Source organism: Zingiber officinale, chromosome 4A (assembly GCF_018446385.1).
Source record: "Zingiber officinale cultivar Zhangliang chromosome 4A, Zo_v1.1, whole genome shotgun sequence".
NCBI lineage: Eukaryota > Viridiplantae > Streptophyta > Magnoliopsida > Zingiberales > Zingiberaceae > Zingiber > Zingiber officinale.
The window spans coordinates 151936397-151961541 of record NC_055992.1 but is presented as its reverse complement, the minus strand read 5'-3'; the positions used below and the strand labels follow the sequence as shown (position 1 = coordinate 151961541).

At 31.6% G+C, this 25145-nt stretch overlaps 1 protein-coding gene across 1 annotated transcript; it reads right to left on the bottom strand.

Moving 5' to 3' along the window:
- Positions 1 to 8016: 8016 nt before the first annotated feature.
- Positions 8017 to 24389, bottom strand: LOC121971724 (ubiquinone biosynthesis protein COQ9-B, mitochondrial-like). The gene is made up of 6 exons (XM_042523131.1): positions 24014 to 24389; positions 23829 to 23936; positions 9217 to 9390; positions 8963 to 9134; positions 8491 to 8564; positions 8017 to 8388 (listed from the first exon to the last, which is right to left on the bottom strand). Exons 1-6 carry the CDS (start codon positions 24335 to 24337, stop codon positions 8302 to 8304), a joined length of 939 nt encoding a protein of 312 aa, XP_042379065.1. The 5' UTR covers positions 24338 to 24389; the 3' UTR covers positions 8017 to 8301.
- Between the last annotated feature and the right edge of the window lie 756 nt (positions 24390 to 25145).

Genomic DNA, 25145 nt, shown 5'->3' with positions numbered 1-25145 from the left:
AAATTAAATTTAGTCAATAATTTTTAATGTTTTACTAGTTTTGACAATAATTTTAAATTTTTAACTTACCATAGTTAGAGTTGGCATATAATTTTTAATTTTTTAAATGACCAAAATTAGGTTTTATAGATAGATCATAATTTTGAACTAGTTAAAATTAAATTTACTAATAATTTTAAATTTTTTTACGTGTCAGATTTGACTGATAATTTATTATTTTTTAGCTAAAATTTGATCAATAATTTTTAAATTTTTATTAATCAAAATTTAATTTATTTAGCAAAATTAGGTTTGTCTAATAAACAAAAAATATTTATCAGTTATATTTATTAGCCATTGATATTTTTTAAAAAAATATTTTTTAAAGTTTACAATTATATTTAATGCTGTACAAACTTTTCCTCTCTAATTTTTTTTTCTTTTTCTTTCTCATCATAATTTTTATACAACAATTTATTCATTCGCGCCCTCTCTTTTTTTTTTGTGTGTAATTCATCATCTTTGTCTACAAAAGATTATAAACTAAATATTTTAACTAAATAAATTTGATCCATAATTTATCAAAATTAAAATTCATATTTTAATCCAGATTTATTTTCATAAGTAGTTTTAATTTTTTAAAAGTCAAATTAAATTTGGCCAATAATATTTATTTTTTTATATATGAATAAATTTTTATAGATTATTGTTAAATTTGGTTGTTTTCAATTTTTTACTGTTAAATTTAGATTTTATTAATAATTTAAATTTTTTACTTTAAGTTAGATTTGCTTGTTAACTTTTTTTTTATTTTTTTATTAATAAAAAATTAATTTACTAACAAAAATTAAGTTTGATTAATAAATTTAAAATATTTATTGGTTTTACTTAATATTTTTTTATAAAAATATTTTTGAAAGTCAAAATCATATTTAATATTGCACTATTATTTATCTCTAAATTTTATTTCTCCATTTTCATTTTTTATATCCCTATCATTGTGCTCTTGCTCCTTCACAAATTATTATACTTTGTTTTTTTTTTATCTGTTTAATAATCCATCATCATTGATATTTTCAAATTAAAATTCAAACCTAAGTAGTTTTAATTTTTTAAAAGTCAAATTAAATTTGGCCAATAATGTTTATTTTTTTATATATGAATAAATTTTTATAGATTATAGTTAAATTTGGTTGTTTTCAATTTTGTACTGTTAAATTTAGATTTTATTAATAATTTAATTTTTTTTTACTTTAAGTTAGATTTGCTTGTTAACTTATTTTTATTTTTTTTATTAAAATTTAATCCAGAATTTTTATTTTTTTATTAATAAAAAATTAATTTACTAACAAAAATTAAGTTTGATTAATAAATTAAAAATATTTATTGATTTTATTTAATATTTTTTTATAAAAATATTTTTGAAAGTCAAAATCATATTTAATATTGTACTATTATTTATCTCTAAATTTTATTACTCCATTTTATCTTTTATATCCCTATCATTGTGCTCTTGCTCCTTCACAAATTATTATACTTTGTTTTTTTTTCTTTATCTGTTTAATAATCCATCATCATCGATATTTACCAGCTAAATTTTTTATTAAATAAATTTAATCGATAATTTATAGAAAATAAAATTGATAAAAAGATAACTCGGGTCATAAAACTCCCGCTAATACGGAATTTCAGGTAAGGATATATTATACACACTTTATCTACTAATCAAACCTATTATCTCTAAATTATACAATAATAATAATTTACTATTCCCTCATGACTTGTCTTCATCGAAATTAAAATTCATTGATAAAATTTTTTAATAATAATTAAAATGTATATTAATAGTATTATTATAATTTATTGCTCATTGCTAAATTAATTGGTATTTTAAATATTTTATTGACTAAATTTAACTTTATTTATTTAATTAATAACATTTATTAGATAAGTATATTATTTTTAATAAATTATGTTTGAAAATTTAGTATAAAAGAATTTTTATTTTTTAAATTTTACTAATAAGAAGTGAGCTTTAGCACAAATTAAAGTTATTAATAAGTGAACGGCAGTCACTAATTCCAATTTCGAAAATAATTTTTTACAATGTATAAATTGTCTTTTTAAATTTTACTAATAAAATTAAATATCTCTAATAATATTTTATAAAAAAAATTATTTTTTAAATATTATTTATTTTTTAAATAAAAATTAAGGTTTTTTTTCCTGCCTAGGATCTCAAGAATAGTTGAGACAGCCTTGGTTGAGGGGAAATTCTATTGTATGCACATTTATCCATCTTTGCAAGAGACTATTTTAACAACTCGAACATGTAAAGGTCACATATCGTTGCGTCAAGACAGCTCTTCATCGAAGTTAAAATTAATCAATAACAAAAAAAATATATATATCAATTACAATGAATATTACTAATATTATAATAATTTATTTTTCATTGGAAAATTTAATTAATATTTTTAACATTGTATTGACAGAATTTAATTTAATTAATTAATTAAAAATGTTTATTAGGCAAATGTATTTTTTAACAAATTATGTTCGAAAGTTTAGCCGAAAAAATTTTATTTTCCAATTTTATTAATAAACAAGTGGCATCACAGTTTCCATTGATAAATATTTTCTAATAAACAAAAAAATATTTATCAGTTATATTTATTAGTCATTGATATTTTTTATAAAAATATTTTTTAAAGTTCAAAACTATATTTAATATTGTACTAGACTTTTTCTCTCTAATTTTTTGTTCTGTCTTTCGTCTCCTTCATCATAATTTTTATAGACTCTTTTTCTGTATAGGTAATTATTTTGATTGATAATTAATCAAAATTAAAATTAATAAAATTATAAAAAACTTCCGCTAATGTGGGTTCGAAGAAAGGTTCACACTCTTATCCTTCTTTGCAAAAAAACTATTTTGACAACTCAAATTTATGACCTCTATATCACATGAAAGTAATCTAACATTGAGTTAAGACATCTCTTCATCAAAGTTAAAATTGATCAATAAAAAAAGATATCAATAAAAATGAATACTATTACTAGAAAGTTGGAAGACGGCCAGCTTAGGTGGCCCAGTTGCGTAGGCGGCTCTATGCGGTGTTAGGCGGCCTTGGCGCTGCTAGGCGTCGCGGCCTTGCTGTTAGGCGGGCAGTGATGTTTTGGGGGTTTAAACTAAAAGTCGGATTTGTCCAACCAATTAAAGCCTTAAATCATCTTTAATCACCATGGAAGGCCTGCCTCTTCGTTTGCTTCTCACGGAAGGTATGTTTGTCACCTCGGAAGGTCTGGAGCTCTGGATTCACCTCTTTGATTATTTTGGTAAGTTTATTTTGTTTTGTTATTTTTTTTAACTCGAATGTCACGAGACATCTACAATGGTGTCGGATGCATAGCAAGAGGTGTCCCCAGCTGTTAGAAGCTTCACGAGAGGCGTCTGTAGCCGTTGGAGACGTCGTTGGATGCATCCTACGATGCTTCTGGTGGCGACAGAGGTATCCTGTGACACTTCCAAAGCCATCGAAAGCATCGATGGATGTCGGACCCATTGTAGGAGGTGTTTGTAGCAGTCGGAAGCGTCGAGGGACAGACGCGTCACAAGACGCATCCGATGTCATCCCACGATACTTTTAGCAGCTCTGGATGCCTCCCGCGACCCTTCCTGTCACACCGGAAGCCTTGAGGGACATCGCCGGATGCTTCTAACGCCATCGCATGCTTCCTGTGACTAGTTTGCACAGCGTCCGATGGTATCGTGATTGTTGTACTATTATAAATAAAATTTTAATTTAATTAATTCAAAGAACTCCCAATTGGTATAGTTCTAATAATAGACTTTCATAAGTCCCCAGAGATAGTCATTGAGGCTAACTGGGATTATCATTTTTTTTTTAATAATAGACTTTCATAAAATTTAATTAAATTATCTCAATAAAATATATTTAAAATTTAAAAATACTCTAAAATATTATTAATTTATATAAATAAGATTTAAATATATAAAAATATATTTAAAATTTTAAAAATTCTAATAAATATTATTAATTTATATAAATCAGATTTAAATATATAAAAAATATATTTAAAATTTGAAAAATTCTTTAAAATTCTAATAAATTTTATTAATTAGATTAAATATATAAAAAATATATTTAAAATTTTAAAAATTCTAATAAGTATTATTAGTTTATATAAATCAGATTTAAAATTTACAAAAAAATCTTTAAAAATTCTAATAAATTTTATTAATTAAATTAAGATATATAAAAAAATTATATTCTCAAATAAATATTTTATATCTTAATATTTTATATATAATTATATCTTAATTATTTTATATATAATTTTTCTCTCAGACTTGTTAATAATTCTAAAGTTCCTAAATTTATTCTTAAATCACTTTTTAGGTTATCACAATGATAAGAATCCATCTTCAACGACATCTGTCACTCAACCTGAATTTGAGATTTTAAGGAAAAAGTCAATGACATTGGATGGGAGTTTAGGACGTTAATTGATTCTAAGAATCTCGACAAAATTAAATGCAAGTTGTGTGGAAAAACGATATCGGAGGGAGTGTATAAGATCAAGGAGCATGTATGAAATATACCTGGAAATGTATTGGTTGTTGAAAAGTATCTCAAGAAGATAAAAATAAGTGCAAATAGACTATTTTAGAAGGGAGGAATAGAAAGAAGAATAAAATAATGGAAGAACAAAGTTGTAGAGTAGAGGTGACTATTTCTCTAGATGAAAAAAAATGTCCTAAAATTGAAGGATAGATGAAATTAAAAAACCTTTTCCACTTGACCTAATGGATAGATATATATCAGTAATTGTTTCAGAAATGTAAGTTCAACTGGGATTAAAGGGCTTCGCCAATAAAATATAAATGAAGATCTTTTCAAATAGAGAACTCAACAAATTCAATAATATATTGGGAGATGGGTTTATGAAAATGGGCATCCATTCAATGTTGTTGATAATAATAGCTTTAAGCGACTAATGGAGGTAGTGGGTCAATTTGGACCAGGATTCAAGTCTCCAACTCAATATCAATTTAGAAAGCCACTGTTGAAAGTTGGAGTTAAAAGAACAAAGCAATTGCTGAAGAAACATGAAAAAGAATGGCAAAGAATGAGTACTCGATCACGACAAATGCATGGAGTGATAGGAAAAGAAAAAAATATCTTAAATTTGTGTGCTAATTGCAAAGAGTGTACTACATTTTTAGAGTCTAAAGAGTCTTGAGGCGAAGCATATACAATTGAACTTCTTTTTGAGTATGTTGAACAAGTAAAAGCTCAGAATATTATTCAGATTGTAACAAATAGTGCCACCAACAATATGACCGCAACTAAATTGATGAGAGAAAAATGATATGGGATCTTTTGGAGTTCATGTGCAACTTACACTATTAATCTCATGCTTAAAAGTATTGACAAACATACACGATATAACAAGGTTATTAAGCAATCCAAGTCTTTTACCATTTTCATTTATGTTCACTATAAGATTTTATCGTTTATGAGAAGTTTCACAAAGAAGAGAAACATAGTCCAACCAAGAGTTACCAAGTTGCATCAAATTTCCTCACATTGTAAAGTTTGATTGAAAAAAAAAATCTAGTTTAAGGGGCATGCTTACAAGTGATATGCAGGAAAAATGTAAATGGTCAAAAATAAATAAAGGAAAATTGGCTTACTCTAATGTGATGAGCATGAGTTTTTGGAATGGTGTGACACTTTATTTAAAAATATTTACTCCTTTGATAAGAGTTCTTCGATTGGTAGATGGAGATAGAAAGTTGTCTATAGGGGTTCTATATGGGGAGCTTCTTTAAGCTAAAGAAGATATCAGTGACTATAAACAATGTAAAATCAAATTATCAGCCTATCATAGTAGTTATTGAGTAAAAAATGAGGGATAGACTTGATACATCATTGCATACCACTTTCTTTTTATTGAATCTCTATTTTTACTATAAAGATAGTTCTATTGCTCTTATAAGGAAGTCGCGGCCGAGATTTTTAATTGCATAGAAATTTTGCATGCCACTGAGTTAGATCTACAAAATATAATTATTAACAAGGAATTTGTAAAATACAAAGACAATACTTGGTTATTTGTTAAAACATTGGCAGCAAAAGCATGTGAAAAAAATGATAATACATTTGATCCATGTGCATGGTGAAGTACATACGATGCTCAAACACCTAATTTGATAAGAGTAGCATTGAGGATACTTTCATTAACTACAAATTCATTTGGGTGTGAAAGAAATTGAAGTACATTTAAAGAAGTAAGCTTGAAACTTTAAATCTTTAATTAAAGTAAAGTATTAATTTTTAAAGTTTATATTCATGTTTCTAATTATAATATTTACTTTTTTTTTAATTCATACAAAGAAAAGAAATAAATGAGATGTCAATAGGTTGAACAATATAATATTTATCCAATTTAATTCTGAATTGTTAAACAAACAAAAAAGAAAGAAAGAATAGAATATCAATGTGCTTCTTGCAAAAGATTTCTCAAATGCATAAGGTTGGATTATGTTTGGTGGGAAAGATGATAAAGTTAAACTAGGTTCCGAGCTCACAAGGCAAATAATTGATAAAGCAAGTGGAGCAGATGAAAATCTACAATTCCGAAGAACTCTAGAGTGAGAAAACTTTACGAGGATGATTTTGCATCCGAAGAAGAAGAGGATCACAATGATGATATTGAGTTTGTGTCTAATGAAGAACACGTCTTGAAAATTATGGAGAAGAATAAGCAGAATAAATATGTGATATTTTATTGGTTGTATAATTTTGAACTCATTTTAAATTTGATATTATTGTATTGGAGATATAATAAGTGATTTATTATATAATTTATATTGATACCGAGGAATCCGCTTAGCGACACCTAGTCCCCACCTAGGCGCTAGTTTGCGGCTTGACCAGCGCCTAATGAATTTTAGAAGTTTGCTTGCAAGTATTCTTTCCTTTACGTTTTTATTATATTCCTCTGCAACTAACACTTTGATAAAAATAACAAACAAAATCGAAGAAAAGTTGACGAGTCGATATTCTCCCCTCCCCTTCTATCGACGTCATTGATCCTACAAAATAGTGTTGAATTTTAGAAAAATTATATCTCATTTTAAACTTTTTGTACCTATAAAAAATAATGAGGATTTTTGTTCCTTCGCGATAAACTAATTGTTGATCGATTCCCAGTTGATCAATCAGAGTTGTCCAATTGATAGAAAATATATTATATCCTAATTAAATGATGTTGAATTTAAGAAGAATTATACCTCGTTTTAATTTTTTTTTTACCTAAACAATATTGATATATACATGGAGAAAGTGAATAAATTTTTCTTAACACAAGGACAAAACATTCCCATTATTTCAACTGCATACACTCACATTATGACAACTACATAATTTCCAACCTCATGATTGATTCTGAATTTCGAGCGTATTCTAAGTTGTCTGCTACAACATCCCACCCACCTCTTTTTCTATCCAGCAATAAAAATTTTACTTTTACCATTATTATGATAGACTTGCCAACTTGCTTTAATTTCCGTGGCTATAATAACTTTAATTAGTCAGTTTTTTTATTTCTCAACGACTTCATTTTTCCCCAAATATGATTCTTATGTAAGCATATTGAATCAAAACAAACTGATTCACCGTAGACTCCTACAGATTAAATTGAAGCCAACGAAATTGGGTGAAGGTTCACATCTTTTGAGCAAGCTTTGGATGCGTCAACACCCATACTTCGAGTGGAGTTCGTTACTCACTTGTAATGTTCTTGTCTAGGTCAACTGATCAATGATTAAGCCATAAGTGAATTTTGTCATGATTAGATCCTTAGGTCGACTTCTCAATGATTAAGCCTGGAATTATTTATGGATTGTTATAGAGGATCATGCTCTTCCCTGGGTTTTCCGCTGTGGTTAGATCCACAAGGAACTTCCTAATTGCCCACACTCTACATGAAATTTGCCACTTCACATCCGCCGAAATATTTGGTCCTTCACTAGTCCACAAAAGTTTCAGTGCAGGACTCAAGATTCACTGTACCATATTTTGAGAAGCTGGTCAGAACACAAGTTTCCAGCTTTTCATTTTCCCTAATGAAAGCTTCCATATATACACATGGTATTCAAGATTAAAAGGCTCTTGCAGTTCAATGTCTGGTTGTGATGAATCAACTAAAGGCCAGATGATATCGACAGTTTTCTCTGGGAGAGAGATATTGTGCAACCTGAGAAATTATTCCTAGAGCAAATTCATTGCCTCATTTGCTACCCGGAAAAATGCCTGCCATGAATCCCTTCACTGTGTTACCCACGCCTGCCCCGACTGCCTCGGCTAAGTATGCAGCCTACAGAAATGACCAAATTATAGTCTCAAATAGTTGCAATGGTGAAAGAAAATAGAATCTAAAAAATGTAAGCAGTATGTCTAGTTGTCAACGAGATAGTACTTCTTGAACAGTCTTCTGAAGGTCGAAAGCATCTTTAACACGGCGGTCCAAGAAAACCCATGTGTCTCTGAAATCTACCAAAGGAAGGGAAACACATACTCGTATAAGATACAGAATTGTGAATAACATGGATTTGGAAGCTACATACGAGCTAGGAGGCTATCCATACTTTGTAACAAGAATTTCTGAAACTAGCAAAGACTAAGTGAACTATGCAATTCAGAATAACGATCTAATGAGATAGACAAAACAAACAAATTAATTAATTTAATATGCCTGTCATTAACAAGGCAAATAGAAAATGGACATGACTGAAAAAAAAACGAAATGAATAAGCTCTAGAATAGATGGGAAAGGAATCCAAATCTTAATGCAGTGGTTAAATATCAGCTTCTATAATTATTTCGTTAAGAAATGTGTAGGAAACAACAGTATCAAAAAGCACAAGAGTCAGAGAGGGGAGTTACTGAACCTGGAGAATGATCAGTGAGCATATATACTTCAGTTGTCGAGTATATACCTCCCAGTATTGTTCGCTTCACATACCAGTCAAAGTCAGAACCTGAATCACCAGCTGCATGCCATATCTCATCAATCAATTCAGCTCGTTGCTTAAAGCTGTTAGGGAGGTTTGCTGGTTGTGCCTGAAAAAGCAAAAAAGATAAGCATCCAACACGAAGAGTTCATACGGTCTTTTATCTAACATATATGGAAAATGGCACATACCTGAATGCTAAGTGCTTGTGGCCATTTTGCTATGTAAGGTGCTTGCATCTCCAATCGAATGCGAATAAGCTTTGTTAGACGATCACTAAGAGTTAAATCCTTCAGTTCATTCTTCAATTCATCTCCTGACTCAACTTTCTCTATAAGTTTTTGAAGACAGTAATCCATGAAAAACTGAAAAGATGGAGGACATCACAAAAACAAGATTAAAGAAGTGACATATAACAGTTTGGAACATGATTAAAGACACTTCTGTAGCTAGATTGTGAAAATCTCATAAAGATCAATTGTAGTACAACTGTAGTTTCAGCAGATGCTATTATGATACATGTGTTGAGGATCACCTGTTCATCTAGCTGGTGTTCTATGTAAATAATATGTTGCTCGCTACCAGTTTTCAATAGCGGCAAATAGTGCACTATGTAGTGCGCTATTGAACGCTACCAGTGTTTTCAATAGCGCGCTATGTAGTGCGCTATTGCACGCTATGATCAACAAATGCTACATAGCGTTCGCTGATTAGTGATTGTTCCAAATAACCCATGTTATTGAGGACAATAGCATCGATAGCGCACGATAGCATGCGCTATCTTGACTTAGCAGCCCATAGCGTGCGATAGCTTGGGCTATCCTGATTTAGTTGACTACAAAATCAACTAAGCAAGAATCAGATTTTAACAGGGCAGAATCGTGACAAACCTTCGAGCAGTTAGGGCAAAGGCAGAGGCAAGTAAGAAAGATAAGTCCGAATACAATTGGCGAGGGGAGGAGCGAGGGGCGGCGAGGGACGGCGACTGGAGGTGAAGTTTTCTCCTTCCTTTTCGTTTTTCTTCGATTGGTTTGTTTCTGACTTTCTATCAATTGTTTGTAATTTTTGATTGATTTTTTTTTCTAATATAATCAACCATGAAATTAGAGAATCAATTAATTAATTATTTGTTCAAACAGTGAAGATTTTTGTTTCTTTCTATTGCTTTTTCTCCTTCATTCAAATCAAACAGTGTCAAGAAAATAATTAATTATTTATTTATTTTGATTTTTTTTTCTTTTGTTTTTCTAGGATTTCTATTGTATATTTAGAATTTAAAATGTCTATGAATTTATCAAAAAAAAAAGATAAAAAAGATATTTTTTGGAAGTATTGTTATCAAAAGAAGGGGGGAAATTTGTTCGGTGCAAATTTTGTCACCATATATCGAATGGAGGGATTACTCGCTTAAGGGAACATTTAGCTTAACTCATAAAAGGGTTACACCTTGCATAGTTGTCAAAAGCGCGAGCGCAAAAAAGCGCTCAAGGGTCGTGAGGCTTAAAGCACAAAGCGAAACGCGGGCTTTACGGAAAAAAAATATAATAAACAAAAGGACTAAAAGTCTTTGAAATTTCAAATAACCCTAAATAAAATATTCGTTGATGAAATTGTAGATTATTCAAAAAACTAAAAATAAATCAAGTCTTTGAAAATATGATAGATGAAATATCAAGTATCAAAATAATCATCATCTTTATCTTCATTGTCCAAATCTATGTCATTAGCGTCATCGCTTGATTTGTATCCATCAGTATCTTCTTCTTTAGTTTCAATATCAAGATTAATTCCTTCTTCATTTGCAAGACTAACTTGAGCTGAAAATTGCTTTCTTTTTGCTGATGCAGATGATGATGCGCCTTTTGAAGAAGACACATTTCGAGATCAAAAGTCATATGCACTTTCACCAACCCCAGATCCTCGTGCTACATCACTCCAACGCAAATCTTCCTTCATAGACAAAATCATTATTATTGTCTATATCACTATCATGCAATTTTCCCAACAACTATTCATTACTATCATCTATCTCTGACAAAGTAATAGGATCAATCTTAACTCGCATGTCATATCTTCTCCTCAAAGCTTTATTGTACTTGATATATACTAAATCATTCAATCATTCGAGACAACCTATTCCTTTTCTTAAAATGTATCTACAAAAAAATTTAAAGTAAAAGGTTAAGTCCATAATGTAAGTTTTAATATATATTAAAAAAAACTCCAACTTACATGTTCAAAAACACTCCAATTACGTTCACGGTCTGAAGAAGAGCATGTGAGGTTTAAAATCTTCATTGCAAATATTTTTAATTCAGGTGTTGATGCACCATAAGAAGACTACCAATCAGCTTGAAATGCAAAAGCATATAAATTATAAGATTAACTTTATTACCATCCAATATTAATATTGCGCAATATATTATTTACAAACTTTACCTGATGATTTTAAAGTTCGTTGTTGAATAGCCATTGGCAAACTAAAAAGTCCTACTTTCTTATATTTTTTCCAATTGATTCGTGATCTTATCTTGTAAATCCTCACCTTTCACCAATCTAGATATGCACTTGTACAAGCCCTACATCACTTCTGTATCATTTTCTATGTCAGGGTTTGAGTAAAAACACTTTGGATTCAAGAAATATCCGGCTGCGCGCAAAGGTCGATGGAGTTGAACGTTCTATCTTTTGTTAATGAATTCAAAAATACTACGATATTTCTCTTCATTATTGTTAAATGACACAGCGATGACTTCTTTGGCCCTGTCCATTGACTCATAAATATAACCTATAAGAGACCTTTTTTTCACCATCTACTAGCTGTAATACTTTCACCAATGAGTCGTCAACTTTTAATGCAAAAATCATATTTTTCCAAAAAGAAGGCATCAATATCACTTCTCCTAAATGTTTTCCAGCAGCCTTTTTAGAAAATTGACTATTTGCCCACTTTTCAAATGTAAACATCTTTCTCAAATTTACTTGTTGTACATGAAACCATTTTAAAGTCAAAAAAATGATTGCGAAACATGTCTTTGCAATTCTTACCATGTCTCTCTATCCAGTAAACTCTCTTATCATGCTCAATACTTGTAATATGATGTAAACATAACCATTCACTATCAACGCCCGTTCATGTAATTTTTTGAATATATCCTCCAGCAACAAATCTAAACAATGAGCTGCACAGGGAGTCCAGTACAAGTGTGAAAATCGATTTTCCAAAATATGTCATAAAAAACAAATAAATTTAGTCAAAAAATTTAAAAATATGATCCAATTATTAATTAAAAGTAACTCAAATTTAAAATATTATCTGGACTGACATTGCAGATTGCATTATCTGTTACAATCTGAACCACATTTTTTTCTCCAATGTGATACACAAATTTAGAAAATAACTCAAACATCTTGTCAGCTGTGTGAGAATAGCCTGAAGCATCAACTGATTCAACAAATACACTTCCTTTGGGACCATTCAGCAAAAAATTTATAAGAGTCCTACCCTTTTTATCCGTCCATCCATCAGCCATGATTGTGCACCCAAACTTAGCGTGATCCTCTTCATGGGATTTGAGAAGTGAGTTCATATTTGCCAATTCTTTCTTTAAATACTTAACCCTCACTTCATGATATGATGGAGATTTCATCCTCAATCCAAATTGTCCAATAGATTCAATACAAGGCTCAAAAGAATCATATTTAACAACATTAAAGGGAATTCCAGCATCATACATCCATCTTGCAAATTTCTCAACTGTAATATCTCTTAACTTTTTTTATTTTCATGAAATTGTCCTTTATTTTTTGCATGTCTTTATTTGACAATTTCATCAACATCTTTCATAAAATAAAAATTAATAGGTTCAGTGTATTTACATTTTTTTAGTATCTTGGACCATAGGATGGATGCTTGAATCGGATATTGGTCGTTTCCCTTTCACTTTAGTTTGATGATCATCTTCTTGTTTTTCCAAATCTTCCAAATCATCAATATCATCAAAATGAAGAATTTCATCCATTTACAAAAAAAAAAAAAAAGGATAGCCCGGTGCACGAAACTCCCGCCATGCGAGGTCCCGGAGAAGGATCCATTGTACACAATATTACCATGCTTTTTGCAAGAAGTTGTTTCCAGGATTCGAACCTGTGACCTTTGGTCACATGACAACAATTTTACCGTTGCGCCAAGACTCCTATTCAAATTTCATCCATTTGATTCTTCAAATTACTCTTTTTTGCATAAACTCTCTAATCTCTTCTTTAACATGCGCAGAACATTTTGGACAAGCTTTCACATTTCTATTGCCCCCAATTAAATGTAGCTTGTGTCGATAAATTCCGCCATTTGTTATTTTATCACAAAAAATATAACTAACAATATTTGGATTTTTAAGATCCGAACATGTTGCATAATTCCAAAGAATATCCTTTCGAGTTGATGAAATTGTTATATTTGACATGGTTAAAAATCGAGACTGCTGAAAATACAAGAACAACCAAGCCTTTTCCCACTAGGTGGGGTCGACTGTATGAATCCTTTTACGCCATTGAACTCTATCTCATATTATATCATCATCTATATTTAAATAAATTTTATCTTGTTTTATTGTTGCTAACCAAGTCTTTTTTGGTCTTCCTCTTCCTCGTTTGATATACATGTTTATCATAGTTTCACATCGCCTAACTGGAGCATTTATTGGCCGTCTAAGTACATGTTCGTACCATCTTAAACGTGTCTCTCGGAGTTTGTCCTCAATAGATGCAACTCCGACTTTCTCTCTAATGTTCTCATTCCTTATTTTGTCCATCTTCGTATGTCCACACATCCACCTTAACATCCTCATCTCTGCAACTCTCATCTATGCTCATGTGCTCAAGTCATAGTCCAACATTCAACTCCATATAATATAGCAGTCTAACCGTGATTTTATAGAACTTTTCTTTAAATTTAAGAGATATTTTACGATCATAAAAAACACCCTCCATTTCACCCATCCCGCTTGTATTCTATGTAAGGCGTCTCTCTCAATCCCTCCATCATTTTGTAAAATGATCCTAAATATTTAAATTTATCGGTTACAAGCAACTCGTCCTCTCCTATCTTAACAATTGTTTCATTATTTCTAATATTGCTAAATTTAAATTCCATATATTCTATCTTTAATCTACTAAGCTTAAAACTTTTTATTTCTAGTGTTTCCTCCAAGATTCTAGCTTAGCATTTACTCCTTTACGTGTCTCATCTACCAAATTAATAACAAGCACCACGTACCATATCTTATATCGTCCAGTGAGTTCGTCCATAATTAGTGTAAAAAGATAGGGACTTAGGGTCGATCCTTGATGTAACCCTATCTTTATTGGAAATGCTTCGATTACTCCACCTGAAGTCTTTACTAGTCATTACATCCTCATACATATCCTTAATTAGTTCAATATACTCTATATTAACCCCTCTCATTTATCATAAGCTTTTTCTAAATCAACGAATACCATGTGCAAGTCTTATTTCCATTCTCAATATTTTTCAATTAATTGTTCAAAAAGATGTATAATTTCTGTTGTCGACCTTCCAGACATTAACCCAAATTGATTTTCTATCAACATGGTCTCCTTTAATCTTTTTTCTATTACTCTGTCCAAAATTTAATGGTAAGACTCATTAATTTAATACCCTATAGTTTGTACAATTTTGTATATCTCCTTTGTTCTTATATAAGGAAACTAGAGTACTTATCCTCCTCTAATTATGTATTCTTTTGTTTTCAATATCGTGTTAAATAATTTTGTAAGTCATTCAATACCTTGTTTCCTAGGTACTTCCATACCTCTATCGGAATATCATCCGGTCCAACGGCTTTTCCATTATGCATCTCATTTAAGTTTGTTTTACTTGAAGTTTGAATTCTACGATAAAAATTAAAATTTCTATGCTCATTTGACCTAATTAAATTACCTAAGTTAAGTTGATCACCTAAACCTTCATTAAAAAGTTGATGAAAATACCTCTTCCACCGCTCTTTTATTTCTCCATCATTTACTAATACCCTATTACACTCATCTTTAATACATTTTATTTGGCTAAGATCTCTTGTTTTCCTTTCTCTCATTTTAGCTATTCTATAAATATCTCTTTCCCCTTCTTTTGTATCCAATTTTTGATGTAACCGTTCAAAAGTTTCATTTTTTGCTTCACTCACTACTTTTTTAGCTTCTTTCTTGGCTATTGTATATTTTTTTAAGTTTTCCTCGTTCTTACAAATATATAATTCCTTATAAGCTATTCGTTTTTCCTTCACTTTCTCTTGTACTTTCTTATTCCACCACCAAGATTCCTTACTTTGTCCCTTTGACTCACCGAATACACTCTTAGCTAATATTTTCAATTTTGATATTATCTTATCCCATGTCGTATTAGAGTCATCATATATTTCAACTAATACTTGTACTTCTACCTTCTCCTTAAATATATTTTGTTTTCCATCCTTTAACTTCCACCACTTAATTCAAGGAGTCGTATATATTTTCTTTCTAATGATACTATGTTTGAAGCGTATATCCAACACTATTAACCTATATTATGTAGTTAAGCTTTCGCCAAGGATAACCTTTCAATCTTTACAAATCTTTCTATCCTTCTTCCTAACCATAAGAAAGTCAATTTGCGATTTATTATTCTCACTTTTGAACGTGACTAAGTGCTCTTCTCTTTTCTTAAAAAAAATGTATTAGCTAATAATAAGGTCATGTGCTATCGCAAAATTTAATATAATTTTTCCTTCCTCATTTCTCATTTCAAACCCATAACTCCCATGTACTCTCTCATATTCCTCATTTTCACACGCTCATTTAAATCACCTCTTATTAAAATCATTTCACTTGGTGGAATATTTTGTAATATTTCATCTAAGTCCTCCCAAAACCTTGATTTGGTAGTTTCATCTAATTCTACTTGTGGTGCATATACGCTAATTATGTTCATAGTTTCTTTCGCCACTATTATCTTAAGGGTTATAATTCTATTCCCTTTTCTAACTACTCCTACAACTTCATCCTTTAACAAATTATTTACAATGATACTCACTCCATTTCTTGCTTTACTCTTTCCAGTGTACCATAACTTAAAACTCGAGTTCTCTATCATCTTTGCCTTCTCGCCTATCCATTTTTGTCTCTTGTACACACAAAATACTAATTTTTCTCCTAATCATCATATCTACTACCTCCATTGATTTACCAATGAGAGTTCCTATATTCCATGTTCCAAATCTTAGATTATTAGTTTTCCTATCATATTTGTTCTTATCTAACCTATGGTGTGAGAACTTTTGTCTATTTAACACTACACCCAAGTTCTCATAGAGATATAGCGGTCCTTGCTGAGACGTTACAGTCGGACCCTGTAACGCGAACTCTTGTTTATTTATCACTACACCCGAGTTCTGGAGATGTAGCGATCCTTGCCGAGACGTTACAGTCGGACCCTGCAACGCGTTCCTTCCGGGGAACAACCTAGCATTAGCACAATAGTTTAATGAATTCATTCATTGAATATTTGTCATAGTTTGATGTTGGCTGGCAACCTAACGCAACCCTTCTCCTTTATCCGGACTTGGAACCGGCCATGACCGGTCATCATGGACGCAGTTGAGACTGTTGAAAATGAAATCAATAATAATCAATCAATAGATAAAATATAAAATAGGAAAAAAATAATTATAGAATATAAATCTGATTTATATGAATTAATAAAATTTATTAGATTTTTAAATTTAAAATATATTTTTTATATATTTAAATCTAATTCATAAAATTTATCAGATTTTTTTTATTTTGAATATATTTTTTATGTATTTAAATTTTAAATCTGATTTACTGATTTATTTGAATTAATAAAAAAAAATATTTTTTGAATTTTAAATATATTTTGATATATTTAAATCTGATTTATATAAATTAATTAGAAATTTTTATATTTAAAATATATTTTTATATATTTAAATCTAATTAATAAAATTTATCAGATTTTTATATTTTAAATATATTTTTTATGTATTTAAATTTTTAATCTGATTTACTGATTTATTTGAATTAATAAAAATATTAAATTTTTTAAATTTTAAATATATTTTTTATATATTTAAATCTGATTTATATAGATTAATTATTTTTTAAAAATTTTAATTTAAATATAATTTTATATATTTTATTGGGATAATTGATTAGGCTTTATAAAAGGCTATTCGAAATACTCCATTTAAGTGAGGAGTTCTTTAATTTAATTAAATCTTTAGAAAATTTAAAAAAAAAACGTGTACAGTGCCACGTGACCGTGACGCCTCGGCAGCATCGGAATCGTCGCGAGACGTTACCGACGCTACCAGAGGTTGGAGGCGTCCGACATCCCGCGACGCCTCCGGTGCCGCCCCCGCGATGCTAGAAATGTCTCCGGATGCCTCCGGTGGCGCCAGGAGCGTCCCGTGACTATGCGATGGCAAGATACTCGTTGGATGCAGACATCGTTGGAAAAATTCACAAATAACAATAATAACAGAAAGAGATGAAGCACTTACCTAAAAGAGGTGATCGAGAAGCACAGACGATGAGAGGAGACGAAGAAGCAGCGGCGATTTGAAGCAAATGAAAATTAAAGAGGTTTAGGGCTTTAAACTTATAAAAAAAACAAACAAAACAAACAAAAACGATCAAAAAAGGAAAGTTCGCGCTTCGCTTTTGCATGCGCGAAGCGCACACTTCCTGGAAGTCTTGCGCTTCCGAGTTCACAGTAGCGTGACGCTTGCGCCTCATGCTTAAGTGAGCATAGTGATTGCTTTTTACAATTATGGCACTTTGTATTAGTGTTTCGGATGATATTAAGCAAGAAATTAGAGAATCACTTTGACAAAATTAGAACATCTAAAAGCAAACAAACCGAATTGTTACGAGAGATTAGTGAAGGTCCCCAGAGTATACGCAATCATCAAAAGTTGGACTTGGAAGTGAAGGGGGAAATTCAATTGGATTTTTTGGTAGCGGTGAATCAAAAGGTAAAGATACTCTTCATGGGTTTGTTAGTTTAGAACCTAGACAAAAAAAATCCTTAATTCGGCATACAAAAAAGATTTGCTTGTTGAGCGTAGAGTTGGTCGTTTTATTTACTCTGTTGCACTTTCGTTTAATGTTATGAATGATTCTTATTGGTTGCCTATGGTTGAGAGTATTGCGAAATATGGAAGAGGGTTCAAGCCTCCTTCAATGCACGAGTTAAGAACTTGGATACTTAAGGCTGAGGTTGATGACATCAATCTAATATATGAGTATAAAAAGGAATGGAAAAAATATGCACTATTATGTCCGATGGTGGGACGGATGGGAAGAGTAGAAGTTTGATCAATTTTTTAGTGAATAATCCCGCCGACACTTTCTTTTTGAAATCTATTGATCCATTAGCTTCGATAAAAATGGGAATTGATCTTTAAGTATCTTGCTGATGTTGTTGACGAGGTGGAAGCGGAAAATGTTATTCAAATTGTCACGGATAATGCTTCGAATTGTATTAAGGCGGGGAAAAAATTATGGAGACTAGATACAAAATTTGGTAGACACCTTGTGCGGCGTATTGCATTGATCTAATGTTAGAGGATATTGTAAAGTTGAAGATTTTTTCTAACATAATTGAGCATGCTAAGATGGTTGTGAAGTTCCTTTATGGTCATGGAACTATACTTTCTTTGATGCGAAAATATACAAACGGTAAAGAAATTCTCCATCCTACTGTTACTCGCTTTGCTACTTCATTTCTCACTCTTTAAAATATGTATAAGGTTAAAAGACCACTTGAACAAATATTTGCTTCCAAAGATTGGGTTAGTTCACCACTATCTCAAACAACTTAGGGAAGGTCGTGAAGAGAATTGTTGTTAATGATCCCAACTTTTGGCCACATATTGCATTATGTGTTAAGAGTGTTGTCCTCTTGTAAGTGTGTTAAGGGAAGTTGATTCGGAGGAGAGATCGACCATAGGATATATTTATAAACTTATGGATAAGGCAAAAGAAACAATAAAATTTAATTGTGGGAGAGTTGGCAGAAATACAAGCCAATTTGAAAAAAATTGATTCACGATGGACTCATAACTTCATCATCCTCTACACGCGGCGGTATTATTTGAACCCGCAATTGCGTTATGAAAAAGGTTTTCGATTGTGATGAAGTTAGAGATGGATTGTATGCATGCATGAATAAGATGTTTTCGATGATCGTCTTAAAGAAGACATCCAATTGGACTTCTATAACAAAGTGAAGGAGAAATTGAACTCCAATAGCAAAGCGAACAAGAATGTTACGGACTCCGAGTTAAATTATTTACTTCTTTACATCTCTTTTAAGTTTTTAACCTTTTATACCAGCATTCGTATTTTAAAATTATATATACATTTTGTAATTTTCATTTTCTTTATGTTATTAGCCTCGTGGTGGGAACGTTTTGAAAGTAATACACCGAGCTTACTATGTTTGCAATTCAAGTGCTTGATCTCACTTGTAGTGCTTCGGGATGTGAAAGAAATTAGAGCACTTTTGAATTGGTGAATATTCTAACTCTCCTTGAATTTTAATTGTTTTATAATTTTCATATCATTGTTTAATTTTTTATATATGTTTTCTTCTTTACAATATTAGATTCATACAAAAAGAGAAATAGGCTTGAACATGCGAAGTTGAATGTGTTGGTGTTTGTGAAATATAACTCAAGCTTAAGAAGAGAAGCCTTAGGAGGAGAGACAAGATTGATCCCATTATAGTTGATGAAATTGATTCGGATGATGAATGGATAACCGAGAAAGAAGGTCATGTCCTCCCGTAACTACTAAATAGCTTGAAGATGATAAATTATTTGAAAGTGATCCTATTGTGAGTGTGTCGTCGACTATCTTTGAAAGTCTTTCGACTCGGATAAGCGAGTAGAAAATGTTGAGAATATAGTTGAAGTTCCTCCTACAAATTCAAAAAAAAAAGTTGTTTAAAATTCAAATAAGCATATGCAAAGTATTTACTTATATCTACGTAATCTATTTATTTGGAAGCAAAGGCAAACAAGCAATTTTTAGGCTTGTTGATTAGAAAGATAATCATCTTGATTCTAAAAACTATGGTGATGTAACTCCAACAATTTTTATAGTGAAAATTTTCCAACCAAGACACTATTGATGATGATAGCGATATAGAGTTGGATGATACTGATTATTTTTAGGTTATAAAAAGGGTAGCCCAGTGCATGAAGCTCCCGCCATGCGGGGTCCCGGGGAAAGATCCATTGTACGCAGTCTTACCCTGCTTTTTGCAAGAGGTTGTTTTCAGGATTTAAACACGTGACCTTTTGGTCGCATGGCAACAACTTTACCGTTGCGCCAAGGTTCCTCGTGATTATTTTTAGGTTATATTGTTTTAATTATAAGACTTTTTAAATTGTTGTTTTGGTCATGTTGTTTTAATTATAAGACTTTTTAAATTGTTGTTCTTGGATATTTTGGCATGTAATGAATTATTATAATTAATTTTAGGTTATGTTATTTTTATTTTACTTATATAAGTTATTTTATTTTTTAAAATTTAAAAATTGACGTGCACGAAAAGCTTGCGCTATGTGCTTCGCTAGTTAAGCTACGCGATGACAAGACAAAAACGCTATGAACCAACGCTACGTGATTTAAAACATTGCTCGCTACTAAGAGTATATCTAATGTGAACACTCTGAAGGAGCTGCATAAAAATGAGTTCAAAGTGAGAGGTTCAAGTAAAGAAAATATTTAGCTTATATAATTGAAAAATACGAGCTCAAGAAAGTTAAGTTTTGATTGACATAACTATATTAAGAATCTGGAGTAATTCAATATGTTGAATCCAAGTTGGTCAAAATGCATTTGGCAAGTCGTTTCAGACACTTTGCAAACATGACAACAAGATGAATGGCAAGATTCATATATCAAGCACATCACATATGCAAGTAGTATCAAGAGTATTATGTAAATCACAATCTACATTCGACCTGATTCAACACATGAAGTTAGTATAGTGGCTAGATACATGGTCAAATGGAGAAAAACACTGAAAAATCGAGTATTAATTATTTTGCAAATCCAGATATAATAGCAACTCAGATTTTGTTGCAAATCCAGATGAACGGGTTTAGTGACAAATCCAAATAGAATTAAGTTGGGGTTGAAGATGATTGAGTTTGACATGGAATGCTGTAATAGGCATTTGTTCTAAGCCACATTGAGAAGATTGATTATTCATTATTTTATCTTAATGTTATATATAAGGCATGAGCCTCTCTTTGAATCAATATTATATATTACTACGTTTAAAGTGTTTATTCTGTATGTTTTGACAATAATAAACATATTAACCATAAAAAAATTAAACATATATGATATGCAATCAACTACTAACCATTGGATCTAAAGAATTTCTATTAATGAGTTTATCATGATTACTCTTTTCTTGAAAGGACAAATAACTTAACACAAGAAATATTAGATAAGTTACAGGAGTACTTAAGGGTTCACAAGAGAACTATTTTTTTTTTTGCTTCTTTCATATATCCAGCAATTGATTTAATATTTATTATTCAAGGTATTTAATTATGTGATGCATTTTTAATACAACATAAATCAAACATGGTAAAGCGATGATGTGAGACAACAAACATAAGCATGGAGTGCCAGCAGGTGAGTGAGATTATATGCACTAACATTGTCCCAAATTTAGGATTTTTCAAGAATGCTTCTCAAAACCAAAACTGAAAAATTTAAAATTGATTTGACAGATAGAGAATTAGTAATTACTAGTGTTCAATATTAACTCATCCAAATTCAATCAAAAACGAATAATTCTATCAATAATTACTATAGTTCTGTACACAAATTCAGTGGACTCAATATGTTTTGATCGTGTACATATCTTAAAAATATAACATTTTGTTTGATTGTTAAATATGAAAATAAACATCTGAGCAAGAAAAAAAATGAAAAATAAGCATCAAAGGGTTACATACAAAATATAAATTATGTGCCTTTTAATTTGAACATAATACTACTATATACTAGAATACTTTCAACATGCTTACTCAAAGTTTATTGAACATCAAAGGAATTAATTACGTGTGGTATCAAATAAATTAAATTCATGGACCACCATGTATTAGGTTAAAGTTTTAATTATTTTACTACTAATGTTCAACTAAATTAATTTCAGTTTAATTAGAGGAAATAACAACAACCAAGCCTTATCCCACTGGGTGGGTCGGCTAAATTTTGAGGAAACATCAACTCTCATATAAATTAGGCTGTAAACTGGCTTTTTGAGTACTTAAATTTTGCAGTATAAGTACCTTAACCATAATTTATCTCACTGATAAATTTAAGTTGCATTATTATAAATTAATATGTCTTGCATGTGCATTACAAGATGTGGGCATCAACTAGTTTGTTTAAAAACTCTGGTCAATGATCTATGTGTTAATCCTCATCAAATTTCTATGTACTGTGACAGTCAAAAGGTTATATAGTAGCCAGAGATGAAAATCCATTCGAGCACCAAGCATGTTGAGTGAAGTATCACTTGGTTTGTGATACTTTTCCGTATGTTTTTATAAAGAAGGTTAACTCACATAACAAACACATGAAAAATTGGTAAACACATCATGAAGACCCTCTTTGCACCAAGTTCTAGTAGTGCTTGGAACCAATGAGTGTCAACAACAATTCATAACCCCGCAATGGACCATTAATAAGGACAAATGATAGCAATTATGTTTTGACATTATGTGAACCGAGGTGAAAAATTATTAAGTGTTGTTCAAATATGCCCTACAATCAGTTGTTGAAGTCTCACAATGGGCGACCTTATAGTGTTTAAGCTAAAATGTAAAAAAAGCATATGCTTGAGATGATTTGGTAATAAATCAACCTGGTAGTTGACCCTAAGGCCTGAGCAGTCAGATCCATTCAAAAGTAGTTAACGCATTGATGTGCTTTGCATTTTTTGCCAGCCCTTGAGGGTCGATTTGAATGAAGCTGTGTTGAGAAGACAACTAAATTAAAACTGCAGAAAGCATGAAACTTGTTGGGTCAGTAGAATTGAAGGTCACTAAGTTGGTCCTTATTGAATTGGCAAAAATACATATTGTTTGAGACACTCTGAAGTTGGAACTTGTCTGGTCATTGGAAATGGAAATACCCTTTGTAGCATGTAAGTGGCACTTACATGCTTTTTTAATGCTTTGATATGATAATCGTTAGATTAACCCATTGTGTTTTCCTCGAATACATCTTGTTAGGTTAGAATTTATGGTGGCATGATGTATGACAAATCGTTGGGAGACATTAAAGTGACACATCAAATGCTTGTTGAGTTATCTATGAGAGTGACACTAGTATAAGAGTTATTGTGCTAGTCAACCACTTGTGTGTTTATATTGCAACCTTCCCTATTTCTCAACACCGTTTGTGCTTTTCATCTTCATCCCCACTGCGATTTTCTCCTTGTCTTGAGGCTTCAACAGAAATCATTGCGGTTCTGGGTTTGTGTATCATTTTTGTGTTTGATATATTCTATTTAGTTGTTCAGCTGAAGACTACATCGTCTAATGCACATAGATCCCTAATTGACTGGCATCCGAGCTATTATGTGGCATGTGTGGTAATAAGAGCAGCGATAATTTGATTGATTGCAACATTAGGGACAAAGATAAAAAAATATGTGAAATACAGGTGAAGCAAATCTGGATTTGATTACCTCGACAAGTGCTGCATCCTTACGAGGAATCGAGCCAACGATAGCTGGGGATACGCCCACATCCCTTGCCCCAGCGATCAGAGCCGACTCCGTCCACCCTAACCTTGCCTAAGACACAGAAAAATAATCACAGTCGAAGAACACAGGAGCTCAAATGTTCGCAAAGAAGAGGATCAAATACTTACCGTGTGAGGAAGTGCTGCGATGAACACACGAGCCTGCGTTTCCTCGTACTTACCTGCCGCACCTTCAGTTGGCCTAGAGCGGTTCCCATTCCTCCGGGCCTCACCGTCATCGTTCGCGATTCGTGTAGCCTCCACCGGCGACACCCCTTCCGGGGTCTCCTTCTGCGGCCGCGACTGTTCCTCGGAAGGGATCGGCCGAGGCGGGGGAAGCGGAGGTACGTCGCTGGAAAGGCCTCGGAGGGATGTCGGTCCCGCGGCCGCGATGCGGGATCTGGAAGCGAGGGCAGAGAGGAGGCGGCGAGTCGCCACCCCTGAATTCAACATTCGCGCTGTGAGAGAGAGACCGAGGAGTGTGGCGAACCAGAAAGCCACCGCTCTCTAGAGAGCCCGAGTGTAGTTCCCTTCTGCGGAGCTAAGCGATCGCCGTTGAATTGATATCGAACGGACGATTTGATTTTCGTATTGGCCGATCTTAAAGGTTAGATAGGGTTGGAAATAAGTATGATCTTTCATGTAATACGAATTTATTTATTTAATATATATAAATTCGTATTACCTGGGAGGGCACATCCTCTGATTAAAAAAAACTTAAAAAATAGATGAGGAGGAATGTGTAAATAGGGCTGTAAATGAACCAAGTGTTCGTAAACAAGTTTGGTGTTCGGCTTGGTAAAAGTTTGTTTATGTTCGTTAAATATACATTAGATTAATTAAACAAACAAGCTTGAACAGTCGTTAAGCTAAACAAATAAGGTTGAACACATATGTGTTCAGCTCGTTAATGTTCGTGAATAACGTTCGTGAACAATGTTCACGAACAATATTTATTAATAAAATTCTTTTCAATATGCTAAATAAACAATAAAATAAAATAAAATAAATAAATAAATTTAAATTATCAATCTTAATAACCAATCAAACAATTAAAAGTTTCAAACAATCAAACAAGCTTGGATTGAGAGCTTGATAACCTCTAAACGAACCAAGCTCAAACCAAGCTTGAATTGAGAGCTTGATAACATCTAAATGAACCAAGCTCAAACCAAGTTCAAACCAAGCTCAAGCCAAGTTTGAACCAAGCTCAAGCCAAGCTTGAATTGAGAGCTTGATAACATCTAAACGAACCAAGCTC